The sequence below is a fragment of the Patagioenas fasciata genome, chromosome 23 (genome assembly GCF_037038585.1).
Source record: "Patagioenas fasciata isolate bPatFas1 chromosome 23, bPatFas1.hap1, whole genome shotgun sequence".
Classification (NCBI taxonomy): domain Eukaryota; kingdom Metazoa; phylum Chordata; class Aves; order Columbiformes; family Columbidae; genus Patagioenas; species Patagioenas fasciata.
This window is the reverse complement of record NC_092542.1, coordinates 3,409,567-3,432,808: the sequence shown is the minus strand read 5'-3', so window position 1 is coordinate 3,432,808 and position 23,242 is coordinate 3,409,567. Positions and strand designations below refer to the sequence as shown.

General features: G+C 42.3%; 1 protein-coding gene across 16 annotated transcripts in view; it reads right to left on the bottom strand.

Moving 5' to 3' along the window:
• Positions 1-23,242, bottom strand: part of KIF1B (kinesin family member 1B) — a 74,484-nt gene that overhangs the window by 14,845 nt on the left and 36,397 nt on the right. For 5 of the 16 annotated variants that reach the window (XM_071798599.1, XM_071798602.1, XM_071798601.1 and 2 more), the window contains 14 exons: positions 14,623-14,719; positions 13,817-13,965; positions 13,045-13,223; positions 12,792-12,929; positions 11,792-12,040; positions 7,568-7,686; positions 5,244-5,329; positions 4,972-5,101; positions 4,470-4,629; positions 3,814-3,904; positions 3,131-3,249; positions 2,528-2,583; positions 1,817-2,017; positions 152-260 (listed from right to left, as the gene is read on the bottom strand). In XM_071798599.1, the coding sequence (XP_071654700.1) occupies positions 152-260; positions 1,817-2,017; positions 2,528-2,583; positions 3,131-3,249; positions 3,814-3,904; positions 4,470-4,629; positions 4,972-5,101; positions 5,244-5,329; positions 7,568-7,686; positions 11,792-12,040; positions 12,792-12,929; positions 13,045-13,223; positions 13,817-13,965; positions 14,623-14,719 (1,883 nt within the window). Of the gene's footprint in view, positions 1-151; positions 261-1,816; positions 2,018-2,527; positions 2,584-3,130; positions 3,250-3,813; positions 3,905-4,469; positions 4,630-4,971; positions 5,102-5,243; positions 5,330-7,567; positions 7,687-11,791; positions 12,041-12,791; positions 12,930-13,044; positions 13,224-13,816; positions 13,966-14,622; positions 14,720-17,243; positions 22,340-23,242 lie in introns of those variants that run through there. The other 11 variants (XM_065855232.2, XM_071798605.1, XM_065855236.2 and 8 more) reach the window with 4 other exon arrangements.

The window sequence follows — 23,242 nt, the reverse complement described above, 5'->3', positions numbered from 1 at the left end:
ACAACCCAGTCAGGCACCAGGTTGGCATAAGCAAGATCACCACCCAACAACGACTGTTAAACATCGTCCTGGTCTGAACAGAACAAAGAGTAAAAGATCAAACTCCCACAAATCACCGTTCTTAAAAATAAAAGGTGGATACTGGACTTACTCCCCTGTTGGCTCCAACTCGCTGATCTCAAACCACACAAGGAGGTCGTATTTGCTCACACTCTGGCCCAAGCTGGGTTTGCTCATAGTATTTAACTTTGTAGCTGGCACTTAAAGAAAGAAAAAAAAGGGGAAAAAACGAATGGTTGACACAGGCTGAACAAGTAAAACTCACCCTAGTGTTCACAGAAACACGTCATTTCAGTGACCCTGTGTATTCTAGGTACCTATGCTGACCACATTGTTCCCCATGAAAACTACGTCGTTTACAGGAATCATTATTTCTCAAAGTGCTATTTTTTAAATCTAAGTTACTAGGTTAAAAAAAAAAAAAGAGTTAAATAATGACAAAAGTGTATCCAAAAAGCCTGAAAAAACATGCACTCTTTCCAGATCCACAGAAATTTCCTTAAATGTGCATCAGTTACTTTATGGCTTAACAGTTTGTGACCTAGAATTACTCAGGTCTGTCCATCTGCAGCATTACTCACCCATAAAGTACATTTCTGCTTTCCCACTCAAGAAAAAACATAAATCAAGAACTTAAAACTTCATTCTTCACTTCTTCATGTTACAAATTGCTAGTGTTCTGTACCACTTTAGATAAAATAACCTGTACGTAAGAAGGCTGAACAAGATTTATTCCAGAGCCACAATCCTGCCCAAGTGTGTTTCTGGGATCTTCATGTTTTGCTATTAGTGATTTCTTCTGGCCAGATCCTCTCTAATTCCTTTCATACAAATATAGGGATAAACCATGTTAAAAAAGTAATGGGCTAACTCAAAGAGCTATCATGACGCGACTTCTATCTGTTCACTCATTTCGTTTTTGTAAATGGGCACATTTAAAAAGCCCAGTTCATATGAACTCTAACAGGTATTTTTGTAACTCTGCAAGTGATTTTTAGCCTTCTTTTTTTACAAGAATACAACTCCATCATGCCAGGTAGCTTTCAGCATCATCATCGACTCCTCCCATTCATTATTCAGGGTGTCACTCTTACACCCATCGTATCACGTAGCTGCACGTGAACTCATTACAGCCGGACTCAGTGCTGTTGATAGCAAGAGGAACATCAAACACACAAGTCACTCAAGCGTACTGCTAAGCAGAGAAACTCAAAAGCATCAGAAGAGAAAAACAACAGAAAGACACATTAAACTAAACACGAAAGCCAGTTCTAGAAGTTCTCAGGGACTTGCTCTGGCACAATTAATAATCAGTGTTTCGGCTTTTAAGTAAAAGAAAATACAAACGTAAGCGAGGAACAGCATTGTTAGTGGCAACAAAAGAAGATGGTGAGCAAAAAGGAAACCTATATAGAATGCTGCAGAACATCTCTCTGAGTAGCTGGTTTTTCATATGCAGCACTTCTCATCCTAGTACGACAAAACACACCAAAAAAATCAGAGGCCCAGGAGGCTTCAGGGAATCGATCCAGTGACACAGAAGAATCTGACACCTAGCACTCGGAGTTTAGATAAAACCATAGAGGGAGTCTATAGAATAACCCTAAACTTCTGCACAGAATCATCCACCCATGACCACAACCATGGCAGGTTCTAGTGCCAAGAATACTACATGCTAACGAGAAGGGAAAAGGAATTTTGAAGCACGCTTTGGAACTACTTCTACATCTACCATAGATCAAGTTTGGCTACTAACCATCTCGTTTAGGGGCCCGCTCGCTCTGACAATTGGGAACAGGCAGAAAGAGAAAAGGTGGCAGCTGGTCAGCTCCATCCTGGAAAGCGGCCACAGCGGAGGACGCAAGCACGTTGGCATGCTCGGACAGCGCGTTCAGCACATGCACGTTTACATAGCCAGACATAAGATACCTAATCAACTCAATCTTTCTTTCATGGTCTGCGAAGGGAATGGAACACACACAAAAAAAAGAGGATGGTAGAAATATGCAGGTGAGAAAAAAGCTGGAGAAGGAGGAAATTAAAAGATGAAATGGAAAAAAAAACAACACAAAAGAGTTCAGCGTGTATTATTACAATTAAGCAAAGAAAACCAAGGATCATTTCAACAAGACTGACTCACTGAACAAGAATGTTAGAGAGCAAAAAGATGAAGTGGTCAATGAATAAGCCAATCTCTGGTCTCATGCTCAGTAAGCACCTGAAGAGCCACAGCCAGATCTCATCACCTCAGGAATTAAATTCTACCTATTAATGAACCAAGAAGCACTTTTCTGCAAGAGAAGGTTGAAAAGAGCACAGGGAAAGGAAAACAGCCAAAGATGGATCCAATGCCCTTTGCAACATTCACTTCATTACATTTCTTGGTGCGCTGAACAGCTTAGGACAACACTACAACCTTCATTTTCAGTAGCAGAGGTGATATATGGAATTAGAGAACTGTTCTCACCTGGCTTTGAGAGCGGCATAGGGGGAGGAAAGAATCTTCGGGAAGGTTGTGGAGGGCTATAGAGAAATGAAAAGTTAATATAGAGGCATAAAATATACACAAATATACACACACACATGTGAGCATACACATACACCCGGTACAGTCCTCCTACCCATCTTTGTCTCTCAAAATATCCTTGTAATCCCATGAAGACAGGAAAATACCACCTGTCAGGAAAATAAGTGTACTCAGCACACTTTTCAAACTAACCTCTGTCCTTTTCCTGTTCTAACGTAATTAATCCTAGCTGTCAGTAAAAAGAAAAACCCAAACTGCTCTACCCACATTCTGCACTGAAAATGTGAGTAGGTAACAGGCATTTCCCAAAATAGCCCAAGGAAAAGGAACAAGCCTCATCTGGCATTTCCTCTTAAAACCAGCACGTGCTTCCTCTTTGCAGCTGCTGCCTTGAGCAGGAGGACAAATCAGGCCAAGCAATCCAGACCACAGCTTCTACACAGTCGTCTTCACAGCTTCTGACAGGGGTCCTGCCCTTACGCATCCTGACACTTGTCCTGAGTGAACACTTCTAGGCCTTTAGGCCAGAACAGTGAACGATACCTGTTGAGATCCTGTCCCTGCAGATGGAGAGGATGCTGCTGATAATGGCCAAAGACTTCAAACACGATAGGCTTTGTTTTGATGTACTCCACAAACGATTCCGTCACTTCCACAGCAATCTATTAGGCAAAGCAAGGAAAGAAAATGAGACATACAAAAGGAAACCTTACACCTGCGAATTTCAGGAGTCTCTATTTTTCATATGGTTTAGCACCACTCACAGTAAAACCAATTGCATTCCTTTTCAGTTTAGGCATTAATGCTGCTCTCTGATAAAGGAGAAAACGAAAGCCTCAATATCAGGCATTTTAAGAGGACGCTACATGTAACCAAAGGATTACACAATTCATAAAAATAGTTATATTCAGTTCATTTGAGATCATGAGCACTGCTGCTCACACATATTTTATTTCCTGAATATTAGACTGTTTTCATTGAACATCCTGGAAAGGAAACAGGGAATTCAAAAGCAGGAAGCACAGGTGAAACAGAAAGGTTGAATCATTCTGTTTTGTTAGCCATTGGGGATTACATCATTCAGCTGATCACTCCTTCTACTGTCTATTCTTAATAATTCCCCTTGCCCCAATTTCCCATACACCTCCCATGAGTTTAGCATGAAGGATACACACAACTTCCAGTGCTAAAGCAGGCACGTACTATCCAGGTAAAGTTTTACTTACATTCTGAACATGATAAAACCCAAGGGGAGTCCCTCGACCGTTGTTTTTGAGAGGTTCTGTTGAGAAAGCTTCATCATGCCGATGTAAAAAGCTTTAAAAAACAAAGGAACAAAAATAAACCACAACAGAACAGTTTACTGAGAATTGCTGAGCTGTGAACCCCACACTGGAAGGAAACCCATCAATTTATTCTGCTAGAACTGTACAGGGAGCTGAGTGATGGCCTAAAGTTAGGAATACCCAAGTCTTTGGGACCACAATTCCTGCACTTGTTCTGTGTCTTTATTACTCCCATTTTCCTTTCTCTTTCTTAAGAAACTAAGCAAAGAACACTTTCACTTGAGAGCTACTGATTTACTTAAGGGTCACATAGCTTTCATTCCAGTTGAACATATGTACTATTGAATTCTTCACATTAAAAGTCATTATCAAGCAAAAACTTCAGATATCTATGACTAGTCACTTGAAGGATCCACTCCGATTCTTAATTCCTTTCTGCAAAACCTTATTTCTTAACACCACGCTAACACAAAGCAGGCACTGGTCGTCACAGGAATGCCAGTAACCCACACGGTGTTTTTCCCTGCTCACCCACACCGTCACTGATTTGAAAAGCTCTCTCTATCAAAGTAATGTAAATAAGGACAGATTCTTACTTGAACTGGCAGAAGATGTCTGCGTACTCAGGAAGGATGCCGCTGGCCTGGAGCACGGTCACGCGGAACGTGAACACACTGCCCAGTTTCAGGTGGTCACCAATTTCCTCAGTGAATCCCTCCATAGTCATCTTTCCATCCAGAGTGGCTGACTTCAAGTCTTGGGGAGACACAAACATACCACATGAAACAACTTCTTTTTTTTCCCCCCTCTTTTTCTTAAAATGTTCATTCAGACAACACTTTATTCCTATTAAATTTTGGTTTTCTTTTGAGCCCAAATTATCTGGTGATAATCAAAAGATGCAAATACCTGGGAACAGTTTTTCTGCACAATTCTTCAAATTAAGAACTCCAGCACCTATCATACACAACCCATTGGTTACACCTCCTGCTACCTGTCATATTCTTGAAGGACAGTCAGAATCGCTTTCTATCACTGACTGAAAGTATCCCAGATTTCCCTTAAGTTCTCCAAACCCACTCCATCTTTCTTGCTTACCCAGCTCATTCATTCTGCTGATCTCCTCTGGGGGAGTGGTAACATCTGAATTCTGTCCTTGTCCTTCCACAATTCTTAATTCTTCCAATGACAGCCCAGAGCGAGTCATTGCAACCGAAGAGAAATCACTCTGAAAAATTAAATGGAGCGCCATGTAACAGACTCCTGCAGCTCCTGGTTTTGCCATCTCCTTCCTCCCCCACAATACTACTACTTTATTTAGAAGCACAAACTACTGCAAAGAAACCGAACTCAATTTTAAGACTTCTTACCTTATCAAAATACTCATTGTCGAATGAAATTTTAGCTGTGCCAGACTGTCGAATACCAGATCCATAATCTGGGGCTTCTTCATCACCTAAAATAAAGAAAATAATATTAAAAAAATGATGCGGATGGAAGAGAAAAACCCTCCAAGTTACTGAAATGGAAATTCTGATTACAATGGAAACCAGTCCGTAAAGCATAAGAGGTCTCGTTCCAGTGATCCAATAACGTATTAGAATAGTGCCGGAAAAAATCACAACAGAAATCTACCCATCCTGAACTCAAGTGTGGGAAAACAAGACAAACTATGTAGTTTCATCATGAATACATTTCGGAGAATTTTGGAAGCAAAACAACTTCAATACCCATTGTGTTTATTTATTTACTTCTGATTATTATACCTGAGGTAAATTAATAAATCATATTACAATGTCCCACATGGGAACACATACTTACACTGATTCAAACTGCCATCTCACACTCTGTAGCCGTAACCCAAGCAGTAACACTAGCAAAGCTTCACCAGTTTGTGCCGCGAGTTTGAGAGGCAGCACCGTCTGTACAATCTATTTCATCTCTCTTTCTGGAGAGTAACAACGAGGTCTGGTTAAACACCAGCTATTTCTCCCCCCAGAAATACATGCTTGCAGGACAAATCCCAAGATTAAGAATGTATTCCAAAGCTTCTCTTAGGGACCAAGTAATGCCGTGGGCCTTTTTCAAGAGGTGTCCCCGGTTCAATTTCTATTAGCCATGGCTCCATTTATTTGGACGGATAAATAGAGTACTTATTTGGAAATATTTGATAAATGCTAAGGAGACCAAACCAAACTAGAAACGAGACTTTTGTACACATTAAGATAGATTTTATTTCACTTGCTGTTTTAGTCCCTGCCAGAGTGATTCTTATGCATCTTCAGAGTCTGAGATTTCATTCTACGTTCCCATGGAGAGTGAAACTTCCAGGGTTACCCTACCTAAACAATAAAGAAACGCTGGCAGTTAGCCACTGCTGGGAAGGACATATTATGGGAAGCATCTGTGCTCTCATCAGCATGAATAAGACAGGGCTATCTACCAACAGTAAAACCCGACTAGCTCACCTCACAGGAAAGGATGAAATATTAGCAGCTGACTAGTGCGCTGCAGTTAAGCTCTGGCACACATGTATCTACACTTCTCGTCCGAAAAGCTGGTAAGTCTTGGTGATTAAACCATATATTAAAGCAGCTTATAAGTCTCAACACATTTTAGTGAGGCAACAAAATGGAAAACTGCTGCTGATTCCTGTTTATACTGGGCTGAAAGCCATCAGTTCAGGAACTTCTTCACGTGCTATTCAGCAGTGGAGGAACACATTTCCACACATTATTTAAAGGCAGAGTTTGAGAGAAGCAAACACTTGGTACATTTAACTTTTCTGCAAGTCACCACAGCTATCAAAGCTGCACATACCCTCGTCCACTGTTTATACTGTGTGCTAGGAAGAAAATCTTTGCTTCATTTTTAGTTTTTAGACTTACTGACGCTAGTCAGCCTTTTCACTGGCTTCAAAAGCAGTGTTGCATTAGCTGCCAGATATGAACTTCAGCGATCAACACCATCACTTTAAAAGCCTCTAATCAGTAGCATTTCAAGATTTATTCATGCTTGGTCCATGTGATTCACAACAATGAAAAAGTTCCAAAAGAAGGAGAGGTTCTCCTGCCCCTCTGCTCTGCCCTGGGGAGACCACACCTGGAATATTGTGTCCAGTTGTGGCCCCTCAGTTCCAGAAGGACAGGGAACTGCTGGAGAGAGTCCAGCGCAGGGCAACCAAGATGCTGAAGGGAGTGGAGCATCTCCCGTGTGAGGAAAGGCTGAGGGAGCTGGGGCTCTGGAGCTGGAGGAGACTGAGGGGTGACCTCATTCGTGTTTACAGATATCTAAAGGGGGAGTGTCAGGAGGATGGAGCCAGGCTCTTCTCGGTGACAACCAATGGTAGGACAAGGGGCAATGGGTTCAAACTGGAACACAAAAGGTTCCACTTGAATTTGAGAAGAAACTTCTTCTCAGTGAGGGTGCCAGAACCTGGCCCAGGCTGCCCAGGGAGGTTGTGGAGTCTCCTTCTCTGCGGACATTCAAACCCGCCTGGACACCTTCCTGTGGAACCTCAGCTGGGTGTTCCTGCTCCATGGGGGGATTGCACTGCATGAGCTTTCCAGGTCCCTTCAACCCCTGACATTCTGGGATTCTGTGATTAAGAACAAATGTTCTTTGCATCACTAAAACTATTCAGATCTCATAGTGTACCAAGGAGTTGCAATGTAAAGCTGTCAGAGTTTCTCACCTGCTATAGCTTGCACTGCTACTCGCAGAAATCCTCGGACTTCTCCTTTCTCGCTAACAACAGCTACTCTGTGAATCAGCGGCACCGGGTACAGCAGGTTGCTCAGGTACACAAACGCTCTGGTAAGAGGAAGGAAAGGAAACACAAAGAGCGTCAGGCGATTGTCCGCAAATCCCGCCCGTAGGGTCTGGTTGGCTGGTGGGACACTCAAATCCTCAGAGTCTACTTTACTCCAGCTACTCAACCTGCAGCGTGGCCACGGATGTGGATTGTGCACCGGGTGATGCCACCAAACGCTCTGAACCGCAGCGTACCGGAGACACAGCATTGTATTAGTGAGTTACAAAACGTACGAAGGAGACAACTGAAGATGACGCGTTTGTAAAAGGTAATTTTTAAATGTTCCACAGTTGGAGCTGTCAGCACGATGGTAAAGGCTACTGAGGAACTACCGATTATAAAGAATTGTTGGAGTTTTCTACCCTATGAGTGTAATCTGAAGTGGTAAATTAGAAGGGTATTGATCTACTGTGCTCACACAGACTTAAGTATTTTACCAAACGTATTAAAACACTCTTCAAGAGACTGACTGAATGTTTTCTCTCTTCTATGTAGGTTTGGTAACCCTGCATACAGAGTAATGAGAAATCCCTAATAAACCATGAGTCACCTCCACTGTCTGGGAAGATTCACTGAGTGTATGGATAGGGGAAGACCCAGAGTCTTATAAGCTAAAGAGATTTTGGAGTATTACATGTATATCTTTAAAAGCTACACAAACAACAGAACACCACAGCAGTACTCTGGAGCAATCGCTAAGAAATTACAGTTTACAATAGGAAAAGCAGTATTGCAGCTGCCATACACTAATTTGTAAAGTTATATACAAGCAGGGTCTATTTTGGACCCTGATGAGCCTGAGCAAAACTTTTAACGTGAGAAGCCTAAGAAGTCAGAAACCAAATGGCTCTCAACAACTGGAAAAAATAGGCGGCTTTAAGTGAGCTGTTTGAGTTCAGAAAAATACTGAGATGCATAGAAGTTTAACTAATAATTTTACCAGTCCTTAAAGTGACTAACCAATTATGTACGTAATTATGAATTTATGCGTATTAAATTATACTAAAGACCAGTCATTTGTTTAACTGGATTTCCTTCTTGCAGTCCTTTTTATTAGTCTTTATTATGAAGTATAATTAAATCCTCAAATTATAACTGTTACTATTTGATATTCATAAGGCTAGTCCTACATGACAAGAGAGGACAGAGAAATAAAGATGTTCACTGCCTCTCAGCTGCAGAATTTATTCCGTGAACACAGCAAGACTAGTAAAACTCAATTCCTTGTGCCACAACGCTCAGGACCGAAGGTTGAAAGGGTACGTGTTTCTCCTTGGGTTCAGGTGCCCACTTCCATGGATTGTCTTGAAATGACAAGCATCAGTTGAGAACCAAAGAGACAAACACAACACTACTATAAAACAAGGTGGTGACAAAATGCAATAGAGAAGATGATTAATGCACTCTAAAAGTAGCAAAACAAAAAATGAAGAAAACCGTACGACAACAAAAACCAACTGTAACGTAACACTTGACTAAGATTAGGATCTAATTCCTTTTCAGTCTGCTCCGAAGGGCGGTAGGCACTGAGCAAGCAGCAGAAGGCACAAAAGACTACACTGAAAGGAAGAAAACGGGAAGTTTACCTTTTTTTCTCTAAGAAAACATGATATGGATGGAGTTCAGGAAGGTATGTAGTTATACGGTCAACACAAAAAACCACATTTGAAGCTAAGGAGAATGGACATTTTTCCCCAACAGAAAGGAACCTAAACAGCCTCACATTGATCTGTACACAGCAAGAGGCAGCTTCACTAACTAACAGAGGCAAGTCATTCCAGAAACCTTCCTGCTTCAACACCAAAGCAGTGGAACGGAAAGCATTCACTGCATGGAAAACAAAAATGCTTTTATTTGCATGGCTAAGTTCTGAAGCTGCTGCCCAACACAACAAAGCATCAGCTTGATTAGCAATTACAATTTGGTCACCTCCGTAAAATGACAATCGCAAAGGAAAAATGTATTTCTCATCTTCCTTAACCTCCTTCCATCCAATCACCCAGCCCACTGGGAGCGTTTGAACTTAGAGAAAGAAAAGGACATTATACAAGAAGTTTTAAGCTTCCCGTGTGGTGATGAAAATGCTGATCTCCTCTGTAGACTGGAGAGCAGTAGCACGTTTGCTTTATGCAGCAATATTGCTTTCCAGTGCCTTCCCATCTGCTCCATCACAAGACAGTACCAAGGTAAGAGTGAATTATATCTTAACATTCTCCTCCTCCTCTTGCCACGTTTGGGAGGACCCCAACCCCCCAAACATCCCATATGTCAGTGTCCCCAGCACCTGAGCCCAGCAGACTGAAAGGGGGGAGCTGTATTAGCGAAAAGATTGGTGAGGTAAAATGGCATACGACAAAACCAGAAATGAAATTTAACAAACACAATTTGAAAAAAAAAAAAATAATAGAAACAAAAGCAAGAGAACTCAGAATGATGATGGATTGTTTTCAAAATAAACACGTCAATTCAAGATTTAAATAAAATATCCCATTGTAGTCTCCCACCTCCCTTAAAAACATAGCAAATGCTTGATATGTCACAGTATTAAATAAATCAGTCTTAAAGACAGCCCAGCATGCCAGAAGAGATGTCGAAAGGGACCAGCTCTTTTTTCCTTTTCTTTAATAGTTATAGTACAAGCAAAAGATAATCAGAGCACAGGGAGAGAAGAAAAACACTGTGACACCCAGGGAGTCAGAGAACTCCATGACCTATTTCTCCTTCTCCTCCCCTCCTTCGTGACCGGACTCATTATTGCTGATGACCCCCTCTCCAGGAATTTTGGTTTTGCTATAAATTGAATGCATCCTGGTGCTAAACAGTCCGACAGCTTTCTGCTGGCAGAACAGAACGGGAATAGAAACAGAAAATAGCAACCAGCAACTGGGAAAAAGCCATTCAGCTGTCTGCTCAGAGATAATACAAACCAAGTGTCACCCCTCGCTACCATTTCCAAGCCAAGCAGAGCTCCCATTATGTGCAGCACACACGCTTCAGGCCAGTACCCGTAACCGCCTATAGACACAGGGCTCAGTATTCTCTTTAACACACAGAAATGGGAAGCAAGTTGTGTCACTGCCAGGAAGCACAACTGCCTCCATTATCCACCGTATTTGCTCAGCTTGTGCTGTGCTTCCTGAAGAGTTTGTGAAATGAAGGTGAATAGCTCGAGTTTTTCCCAAGCACCGCAGGCCGTGCTCTGAAAGCCCACGCACCGCGGGACAAGGCACCGAGTCTGCCAGCGCTGCCACAAAACGGCCGCTCTAACTCATTGACTTGAACCACCTCCGAGCCAGACAAGGTGGCTTTGCCAAACTGACTCTTGTGGATCAGATTATCCCGAAAGAATTCAATCTTACAAAACACATTATCAGACGTGGCAGCTAAAGGTGCAGATTCACAGAGATCAAAGAGGAGTAATGCAATTTCTTGCATCTTTAGTAACCGTGACTTTTGTTCCAAAGACTAGATTAAGGAAGTTCCAAGTTTTAGTCACAACTTGTAAATAGTTCCACTGAAGACAAAGAAGGAGGTTCGACAATACAGCTAAGCTGATCTAAAAGCTTGATAGAAGACTGACACAGTCCCCCATTTTTACAAATGATACAATCAAGCTTCTCGCATTCGAGGAAACTGCAAAAAGATCCTGCCTTCCTGACCGCCCCTGCTTACGGTCACAGAAAAGGATGAAGCCAAGCTCTGGTCCCTTCTCCTTTGTTCTGTCCTTCTGCCAGCCATGGAGTCTTCTCTTTTGTACAACACCGTGGTAACCACTCCCCTTACTGTTTTAACAAGCAGATTGGCTTACAGGCTGGTCAAACAAGCAAAGAAACCATCACTAGGGGAGTGGGAGCAGAAGAGGGGAGAGCAGAGTCTTGCATTGTTGCATCTAAAGGTTATTTTCTCCATTATTATTTAGGTTTCATGGCCTCTGACGTGAATTTAAAACAACATTACCCTACATTCATTCCCTGGCAATTCCAATTTATGTGTATAGATATTTTGGCTGGCTTGACAGATACACTATGCAGTACAAGGCAAAGCCATTGCAGCCTACAGCAAGAGCTGGTCCCCTTTGGCCATTCTCACAGTAACCTCACCAACCTTCCCACTAAAATGAACCAAGGGGATCGGTCGTAAAACGGGTCGCGCCCATCATTGAAGAGGTCTGATCCCTCCTCGGTTCCAGCGTCGGAGCCGGTATCATCCACAAAGGCCTCATCATCAAAGTCCTCCATCTCATCCTGCTGCTCGTCAGCCAGTTCAGTGATGTCGGAGTCGGCCGTGGAGAAAGTGGGGGAGGGTGTGCGATCGGCAAGGCGCTCGTTCACGCAGCCGTGGAATATGGGGGAGCTAGATATCAGTTAACGGAATAGCGATTAACAGAGTGAGGGGAGAGAAGAAAGCTTCATTTAACAGCCGTCTGTTGCCATTAACACAGAGACCACCTGAACAACAAGAAAAGCCTTCAGACCATCTGGACTGCAACGAAATGTAAGGGAAGGGATTGCTAAACAAAATCAGGAAAAAGAAGGTCCTTGAACTGAGCAGAAAGCAAATGAGAAATTAATATAAAAAATGGCCAGACGTACAGATATTGAGAGCACATCTACTTCTCAGAGCTACAACTCTTACTTCCAACATGTAGCATTTTTGTAAATAAAAATATTGCGAAGGTGCAGCAGACATCAGGAAATATTAAAGAACCCCATCAGGTGCCAGGTGTTTCTAAAGGGTACGACCAAACCATTTGAACCACACAGGTAAGTAAGGCCCTGGGCCACTCTTCCCTCAGCTTCCAGTGTTCTTCATGTTCCCACAGCTGTGCTCCGGTGACTTTAGACAGCATTAGCCAGCTACCTTTTCTTAAAGCTAAACTTATAACTTACTAAGGGATCAGTCAAACCAGATCCTACAAGGTTACACCAGAACTGGCAACATTCTGAAGAGCATTTTCTGCCCTTCACTATATTTTAAGTCAGAAAACCCTGAATGACACCACACACAACTAATGCTAGCAGCCACAGTGTTTATAACCACATCCTAAGTTCATCCAGAACTGAGCAGAGTTACCAGTGAACCAGTTGAGATGACTGTCACATACCTTCCAACCAACTTAAACCAATGAAACCGATCGTAAAAGGGGTCGCTGCCCGTCATTGTGCTTTCACCGTCATCCTGCGCATTCGACGCCATTTCCCCAGCCCTGTCGTACATCTCGCGCATCAGGTCCAACCTCTGCCTGCACAGAAGAAAGCGGGATTAAAAAATTAACAGGGAGTGAATAACAACAGTAGAGAACACAACGTGGAGTACACTGATGTAAGGAAGTTTGTCCTCCAGTAATATTTACATACTTGAGTTTTTCTAGGGACCAGTAATGAGTTGCTCCGTTCTTCAGATCCTGGACCTCCACAGCTACCACTGTGCGAGGGAAAGGTCTGTTGTCCCGGGTCTTCTCCAGCTCAGGGGGCAACAGCTCTGGTGGCAGTGGTGAGTAGAGGGTGTCTGTCAGCAGGACAAACTGAAACTGCACCTGGATGGAAACACAAAAACTACTTTAGCTCTAAGAAGTCAGATATCAGCATCACAAAGGGGACAGAGACTTATCCCAAGGCAACATATGAAGCCAGTTCAACTTTCATCTCTGTGAATAGATTCTGGGGGTTTTTTAATGTCTTTTTTTTTTCCCTCTCAAAGTGGCATCAAACATTTTACAGCTGAGAACATGCATTTTGCCTTCAGTGCCACAGCTGGCAGAGGTCTGGAAAACTACAGACCCAGCAGGCTCTGCAGCACCCACTTCTCTTGATAAGATGAATGACCACATGAAGTTAAAAGCAAAAAGGAAAATACAGGGCCCTAGAGAGACGTACACGTTTTTATGATATTGACAGGAACAGCATAAGGGAAATGAAGAAGAGGAGAATATATCAACCAGATTTGCACGGGATGTTCATTCAGAAGTCTGAGGCCGAGACTCCTGATTTACTGAACCCTTTTGAAGTCCAAACTAACAAGCAAGAGACACATAACTTTAAAGACTGCAAGTAACTCTTTCTGCAGCACAATTATACAGTCAAAACTGATGAGTCAGAAAACTCAAAAAGCTACTCAGCACGTCCCTACCTTTTTCTTTAACTCTACACTGATTGCGTTGGCCTCTTTCAGATACACCGCATTTCCCCAGAGCTGGTCCCTCAGGGAGGTAAACTGGTGACATTTCCACTTCCTGAAAGCCCACTGTGCGAGTTCGTACTCATGTCGTGTCCAGGGCACTAGGACAGAGAAACAGAGAAATCAAACACCATGGCTTCTTCTCTAAACCACCCCTGCAGTACCCAACAGTGCTGCTGTGTTGCCAGGTTCTCAACACCTTTGCTGGAAGAGAAGAGCAGAAACAAAATAGATTCTATTCCTATGACTTTAAATTAGTCATTACAGCCAAATGCTGAGACAGTGGAATGAAAGCAAGTATTACAGGAATAATAAGCTCTATAATAAACTCTATCCACTGTCCAGAAATGGGGTTATCCAGACATGTCACAGCATGAAGTCCAAGAATTCCTACCAAGAAAAGAAACTGCAAAGTCAAAACAAGGCAACAAAGGCAACAGTATTATTTTGGTTTGACATTCGAACTCCGTTAGTGCCAAGAAAAGACGGATTCCTTCCAGTTCAGGACCACCAAATCAAACACTGTAGTTAAACTAACATATTTCACGCATCAATTGAATTTGGGGATTTATATCTACTGTTTATGTGGAACTTATTCTATTACTAGGTACTTTACATCTCCGTGCTGTGAGGATTATGGATAAGTAGTTATTGTTTCACAGCTTTCCAACGCGAGTTTTCTATCTGTTGTGAAGATATTAGAGCAACTATTCCCTTAGGCTTGGCTGTAGCTGAATTATTTTCAGCTTCGAACTCACCTTCTTCTTCTTCTTCCTCTTCCTCCTCGGTAGTTTCAGCTGCCAAGGAGCGTGTCTCTACCTGCTTCTGTAAGGCCTGCAGTTTACTCTCATAGTCCTGTGGGGAGAGAGGAGAAACCGTGTAGGAGGACAGACAAGAGCCAGGAGAGCAGCGAAGAGACTCACACCTCAGAGGAGTGACAGGCAGAACAAATACAGAGAGACATCTCCAACGCTCAGAGGTCACACCAACATCTGTCCTTGAAAAGAGAGATGACAGAGGCTGATGCAATTAAGATAGCAGCATTGCTTTTTAAAATCATCACACGTACATGCTCATAGTGTCTGTAAGATGGAAAGGTTTATGATTTTTTTGCTCAAGACTGGAAAAAAGGGATTTTTGGGGGACCTGCTTGCTGCTTTTAGGGAGGTAGGAAAGAGGTAGAAACAGAGAAAATACAGAAATAAATTTAAAAGAGGATAATTATTCACCTCCATTTTCTCAAACAGAAGTATTAACAGCACCACTGATTTGCCTTTTGATACAAAAAAAAAATCACTTCAGATTTTAGAAAGTGTAATTTTGTTTTCAATTAGCTTTTCCTCTTGGGATGTAAGTATCGCTCTCTCACGCGTGTATTTCACATGTCAGGAGATGAACAAAACTCCACCGCCTTGGCAAGGGGGCAGAGAAGCCTGTGCAGGTTTCCCCACAAGGAGCACTTCGACAATACCTTCTGCTCTTGGAGCATTTTCTTCCTGTCCAGTATAATCATGCCTTGAAAGAAACACTGCTAAGACCTAGAGAACCTTTGATTATTTGCTGGTGAAACAAACACAAATTCAAGATATTTAGAACAGACACAGTCACTGTGCTTCAGATCTCAAGAGCCTATCTTGCTACTCTATTTGATTTTTTGAAGATAATCCTTCGCATAGATTACACAAATTAAACTGGGTTCCTTCTCTCTTCCGCAGCTCCAAATGCTAAAATTCTTCTCCAGGAATGCATTCAGAACTCTAAGAGCCCTACAAGGAAAGCTTTACACTTTCCTCCCATCCTATTTAAGCATCCCATCCGAACAGCTACAGGATTTTCTTTTCATACAGCCAAGTATCGCACTTAATGCTGCCACAATTTGATTGTGTCAAATTTAAGACAAGTTCAGTCAGGAGATAAAGCTGAAGTTTGCTCCTTTAAGTTGATAAGGAAGATTTCCTGGAGGTAGCATTAAAAACCAGTAGCTATGCTCTGAGAAACAACCACCTCAAAGTGTGGAATTTTCAGTACCATTAATTCAATACCCAGAACCTTTAGGGAGAGAAAACAGAACTATGAAAGGTATATGGTCTTTGTATGAGTGCTGCATTTTAATTAGCTGGTTTCCTCTTGAAATTGTATTCAGTTAAAATGTTCCTCCTTCTTCCTTTGTGTCTCCTCCATTCACTCTAAGGTGGCTCCATACTGACAGTGTAAGGAAACATCAGCCCAGCAGCAAAAGAACTACAGATAAAACAAACATACGTGCTTTCTTCTGATATTCCTTCTGAAACTCATGATTCACCAAAAAACTACTCTAGACTCACTGAGGAAGTTCCAGACTTACCCATAGTTTTGAAATACCCAGTGTACTCTTAAAAATGCGTTAACATAAAGGCGCTCTCTCTGATATTTTCCCCCATCTGTGTAAATAACGCTATTACATCTGAAACCAAGATTAAACAGGTCAGATGTGAAGTGACAGAAATAAGCTTCTCTTACTTCCACTGAAAGGCAAAATAACCGATTTTCCTGTAGTCTGAAGAAGATAATCTCAGGGTGTTATTTTGAGTGGCTAGACTGTAGAAATAAAGAAAGGAAAAGCTCTTTGCGTAGTGTTTAAATAGAATCTTGGATCAGATTCTCTTCGAGAAACTGCAGAGGGACGAGTCAAATCCCAGGAGTATTTCACTGTGACAATTCCACTTCCAGCACGAAAACCCAGGCACACTAAAGTCACTCAAACCAAAGACCTGCTCCTTGTCTTCTCTACCTGTGAGCCAGGTATCTTCTGTACATTTAAATACCTACATAAAGAAAAGTTTAACATATGCAGACACTTTATTGAGTCCACACTAACACCACACACTCAGACTAGGCCAGGCTTTGCATGACCAGACTGGACCAGCGTCTTAAGCAGAACACAGCACCACAACAACTTCGGATCTTTGGCCTACATGATGTCTGCAAAGGTGCTGTAGGGTATGTGATTCCCTCCTGCTCAGTTTCCTTTGTCTTCACTGAGCAAACAGAGAACAACCAGCTCTGTATTTTCTTCCAGAATTTAAACAAACAGCCCACGAGATGGTACAGAACTGAAGACAAGTATGGTTTGTATCCCTTTGCACTATAAAAAGCTTTTCAAAAAAAAAAAAAATAAAAGAAACTATGCAACAGTAGACACAAATCCACACAGGTTGCTTTTCATGTTACATAACAGTAGAAAAATCAGGGGAGATGGACTTAAAATAATCAGACTGAGGGACAATTAAAGAAACCTCTTCAACTCTGCTAGAAAAACATCAACCCCCAGACAAAAAATAAAGTCAGGACAAGCCTAAAATAAAGTTTCATTTCCATTTCACTGACACAAGGCTGACACTTACAAGAGTATTTCATAGTTTATTGAAAGAGCACTTGTTACAATACAAACCAGTTCTGCTTTTCACAAGGCAGATTCTTGCTCTTAAGACAATCCAAAACTTCTTTGTTCTTTAACAATGTACAGTTCTGAAAATCTCAATGAATTCAAAGGCAGCTCACTGCTTTCTTTACAGTACAAATGGGTACACAGCATAGATTTCTCACGTGGCAGCTCCTGAAGTGGTTCAAAGGGAAGTATCCGAGGCAAATTCCAACATATAAAGGATCAAGAACAAAGTTCAACATATAAAGGACAAACAGTGAGGGAGATATTGAAACTATGCTGAACGTACTGATAAAAATAGCATCCTCTAATTTGACAGATCCTTCAATTTGAGAAAGGACACTGAAGTCAATCAGAGGAGCGTTAGTGGCACACGTTCCCCCACCTCCCAAACCCGCGGGGCCCCACTGAGTCCCAAAGGCTGTTTATGAAACCACGGCTAAGGCACAGGGGGCCAGAGGCAGCTGGCAGAGCCCACAGCACATCAGCACTTGAAAATGGCAATTCAGCTCCCTAGAACAGCACTCCGGTCATGGATGCCACATCCCCATCAACCTGAAAGCCTTTTCACACCGGCTGCTCTACAAGCAGCGGATGGTTAACTGCTAACTGTTCGTTAGCTCCATGAACACAGAATTTGGAGTGAGAGGTGTGCGTATTTCTGAACATAGTGCAAGGAGATCCTCAAGTTCTCACACTGCTTCCCTTATCAGATGAGACACTGCACTGTAATCAACATTCAGTTCTTAAAGTGGGCAATTATTTTTATAGGACTTTCCCCCACCCCGCCCCCGCCATCAAGTTTCACTTTGTAATATCCTCCAAAAATGCAGGAAAAAAGCTGCTTCCTCTGAGCAGACCAAGTTCCATTTACACACTGACTACCCTTTTCCTTTTCTTGTCAAACCAGAATAAGCAGGGTTGTTTTTCTAGTGCTGCGCTAGAACAGTGGGGTAAGAACCTATTGGCATCATCACCACCACCACCCAGGCATTTACAGATATTTCTTCCCAAATTTTTAAGCTGAAAGAAGTTGGCAAAAACTTTTTAGTGTCTGTCATTAAAATATCAAGTAGCAGGATTTTTTTTAATCTCATGTCAGTATTTGTAGTTGCATGGACATCAAAATTACTCCATGTTCAACCACATGGTGATTTCACACAGGCAGTCAAAATCCTCAACAAAAATGGGACACGAGAAAAAACTGGTTTGGCCTTTTTAGGACCTGTCCCATGCAGAATGACTCCGGCTCACATACCCCTACAGAATCGAGAGGATTTTCCTGACCATGCTTTAACAGAGTTCAAGCCTTTCTGAGGATATGAAAGAACTCGTTCCTCTTGATATGCACAAAGTGCAATGCGCTGCTAAAACAGGATTCTAAAATAAAGGCAAGAGCAAAATACTACTTGCAGTCCAAAACGCATTTTGCAATTCTGACTCAAGCTCAAAGAAAGTATTGCTCATCTACAAGGCTTCTTTTCTTTAAGAATCAAGACTTTTTTGGACATGATGCTTTATTTCCTTCATTCAAGTAGGCCAAAGCAGGAGACAAATGCCAGTTCCAAAGCCATTTTTGGGCACAGAATTAAACCTGCCACTACAAAAAAATAAAGTCCCACGTGATGGGACCGGCTGATTCTTTTAGGACAATCAGAGGACTGACTTTCCTCCATCAGAGGGCAAGTATCCTATCAGCAACACATGTGCAGAGACTTCAGAGTTGACACTCGATTAATGAAGCAGTAAATGGTGCGTGGTTGCCACTTACCACACGTTGCAACCAGCAGCTACACCATGCACAGCCGGGCAGGGCGAGGGGCGGGCAGGACCAGGACAGGAAACAAAAATAAGGTGGAAAGAAAGCTGGAGGCATTTCCTACTCATCTACAGCTATGCTGAAACACGCAGAAGTAACAATTACCACAAGGGCTTATATTTTAATCAAGAAATAAGCAACCTCAAGTAAATGAAGGATATTTGTGCAAAACGGCACAAATCACGTAACTGTACAGATACACTGCAAAGCGGACCTATCTTACCACATGTGGCCAACGTTGGTGGTAGAATTGCCTTCAAGTTAACTTTATAAGCAAAATAAGTCCTCAAAGCTTTAGATTGGCTTATACTTAAATCCACAGATTTTTACAAGTAAGCATGATTTTGTTTTGCACTTTAAGAAACTCAGAAAGAATGAAGTGTATCATTAAAATTGGGACTCTCCAAGTGAGATAAACCCCCAAATTCATAAGGCCTATTCCTTTATCAATAGCTTTGCTGTAATTTGTTTGAAGCTATTTGAAGTAGGGATTACAAGCATTTGTTTTATGGCGAATCACCTGCAAGTATAGACCTCTTCAGATTAAAATAGATACTAGACTTTTTAAACTTTCATTTTGAGTGTCAGGAGAAGGAAAAGGAATCTCCCCAAAGTGACCTTCTCCTCTATTAAACAAGTCTTGAAATAAGGGTTTAATCCAAGACCAGAGGCACTAACATGAGGTATCACATTAAGATGAAACAGTTCAATTCTCCTATCTTGGAGGAGAATTCAGCCTAAGTAGTGATATCTAGATCTTCCTAACTGTTTCGACAACATCTCCCAGGCTCATGCCCGAGAAAGCTGAAAACATAAAACAAGAATTAGCTTTTTGAGGCTTCTTCGTGCACCAGAATGTCAAAAAATCTTAGTTCCTTTCTAACAATCTCTGTATAATAATTAAAACTATCATATTTAGAAATACAATGGGAATTAGAAAAAGCTTATTTTCAAAGTATTGCTTCAGAAATATATATATTTTTGGACATAATATTCCATTCAGGCAGGTTCAGCTGTCACAGTGATTTCATACCAGTCACTATGAACTTAAGCAGAAGGGATAAAAACCATCTACTCAGGGAGTAGGACCATTGTGACCCAATAGCTCTTCCGAATTTCTCTATATAAAAGCCACATATCTTGTCAGCCGACAACTTTTGGTTTATCGATTATTATTATTATTATTAAGAGTTCGAGTTAAGAGTGGAAAATGCTGTTCTGAAGAGCCAGATCAATTTAAAACCAGATGGCAAGTTTACTTATTGCTAAGAAAAAGGTCACAAGAAACATTCAGTGCTCTAAACTAAATTCCTCTTTTGATTGTCTACATAAAACACAGGAGGAAGGTAGCACTTGGTAAGTTCCAGATAATATTTTCAGCATTAGAAAAATACTCCAAGACACACAAAAAACCCCTGGTAAATGAGCTGGCAGGGCAGTTCTCCCTCCACATCCTTCCCTCCCAGGCTTCTAGTCTATGAAAAAAGTTCTTACAATTTTTCAGAGTGTTCTTCCAATTGATGTTGTTAAAACCGCAACAATAGCCACATGCAAACGGACCGGGCTGAAGGGCCAGTACCTTGTGTTTGTATAGCGAATTACCCAAGTTCTACCCGGCCAAACAAACCCCAAGACACAAAAGCAAAGCCAATCCTGGCTGTTCCTTAACGACAAGCCAGCATTGCCCCCGCTTCCCTCCCCCAGGCTGCTCTCGGCCAACTCATCATACGGTCGTTTCTCTGCCCGCTTTGAGGTTGGGTGCTGAGAACTGGCGCCTCATCCGTGGGGGCGTCACAAACTGGTTATAGTGGTTAGGCCGGTCAGTCTGTTTTGGGTGGGAGCTGGCGGCGCTGCCTTCTGCGCCGCCTCCGCTGCCGTGACCGCAGTAGGGCTGGCGGTGCTGGTGGATGTGGCGCTTTTGCTGGAAAGTCTGCAGGTCCGGGTTCTGCTGCCCGCTGTACGAGTGCAACGATTCAGACGAGCCCGACGTCTGACGCCGCAGACTTTTCTGAGAGCCGTTATTGAGAGAATTGCTTCTCCAGCGCAGCTGAGGCGACGGCGGCTGCTGGGGGCTTGGCTGTGGCTGAGCGTTTAACTGCTGCCTGTTAATTTGGATATTATCTTGATTCCTCTGGGGGCCATAAAGATTCCAGAGCTGCTGGGGGTCTTTAGAAGCAGCTTTACTTTCTTTTTCTTTGTTTTCGTCTTTGTTCTTATCATCTTCTTTTGGAATTCTAACCTCTATAACTTCATCCTCTGTGATAATTATATGGGTGCCTGGACTCCACGAGTTCCTATGTTTGGGATTGCTTTTGAAAGGAAAGCGGGGCTTGCGATTTTCAGGTGGAATAAATCGGTGCGGCATATTTTGTCGACGAAGCTGTTTCGCTATTTCCTGCTGCTGCAGATTTTTAAATCTAATCTGTTCCTGCCTCATCCAACGTAATCGCCCACGTCTGAAAGCTGGATCACCTGCCATTAGCTGAGAAACACGCTCCTCTTTAGCAAGATCATCATTCTCGCTTCTTTTTAAGTCATCCGCGGGTTTCTTATCCACATCCACCACACCAGCAGAGTTTGGAGACTTAGCATTAGCTGCGGTCGACTGAGCTTTCTCTGGAGACCCTATCAGAGGTAAAACCTTCTCCATTTTTAGCATCTTATTTCTAAGAACTTTTATTTCTTCATCCTTCATGTTGTTCTGCTTCTTCACTTCTTGTAAAATATCTTCCAATTTGTCTATATGCACCTTAAGGTCATCCACGTCAGTTATTCCTTTCCCATTGCCCATAACATCTTCAATTTTCTCATCTCCGACGCCTACTGTATCCCAGACATCCCGAGCAACCGCTCGCCAGGATTCGCGCTCATTTGGATCTTTTTTCCCATACATGGCACAAAGCTCTTTCATTTTAACAATGGCCAGAGCCTCAATCTCCTGCCTAGTGTGCCTGAAGTCATTGAGCGCTACCTCATAGCAAATCTCTTTCACAGCCTGAATCTTTAGGTCAGAGATGGTAACCCACTTGGAGTCTTTGCTAAGGCGTCGCCGCTGGGGTATCTGGTACATTTTAATAGGCTCTCGCTTCTTCCCACTGCTGGGGAGGCCACACTTTTTTACAATGGTTTGGAGCTTGCTGGGGGGCAGCTTCTCTCTCAGGGAAGTGATCAGTCTCCAACTCTCCTCACACGATCTCTTGTCCGAATCATCCCCACTATCAGAGTCCGCATCCTTTGGAAAAACAAAAATCAAGAAGTGGCCCCAAAATAACCAAAATTAAAATTGTAAGAAAATGGAAAAGCTAAACAAGAAGTAGCAGGCAAAGAAAACTAAATGAAAAAAATCAAAACAGAACAAGTGATAAGGAAGTCCCTGAAGACTGAGTGTTAGGACATTAAAAAGGTATCTTCAAGAGTCATGGACTGTCAAAATTGGAGCTCTTCACTAGATTAACATTACATTTAAAAGTCTTGTCATCTCAAAATAGCAGATAATCTAAATTCTTCCCTCCCAACGCCTTCCAAAATCTTTAAATAGAACAACTAAAACCAAGTTCCTGATTAAAAAATAATTAAAAACCAAGTGTAAACTGCACTTCACACATGCTACAGAGACATGCACATCCCGCCACACACGTTTGCCTTGGTGAGTGCTGTTGCTTCCTTCAGCAAATCCTCCCCAGGTGGGTGAACACAACAGCCAGAGGAGATGTCATGAGCAGCCAGAGTAAGTCGGGTTAACACTGGTTAGTAACGTTGCACGTGTTGCAGGGATGCTCAAGTTTAGAATCCACTTCACTACAATAGCAGCCAGAGAAGTGTTAGACGATAAGAAAAAACGAAACAGAAGCAGCCGAAAGGTTCAATGTTAAAAGGACTGTAAGTGCCGCTATGACAGGTGAAGACAGTGGTTCATACTCCAAGACTTGCTACAAGCTAAAAGGGTTTCCAGAATCGGAGTTTCAGAGGTGGGTTGTGGCTTGGGTTTTTTTTTCCTCCCCATTTGTCACCTTGTTGCTTAGTTTAAAGAAAAAAAAGCATTAACAGTCTGGTCTGTCCGCAGAATGAGTTTCACAAGAACGCAGCAGTAATGCCTTTTTTTTTTTTCTCCTGTCACTTGTTTTAATGTGAATTT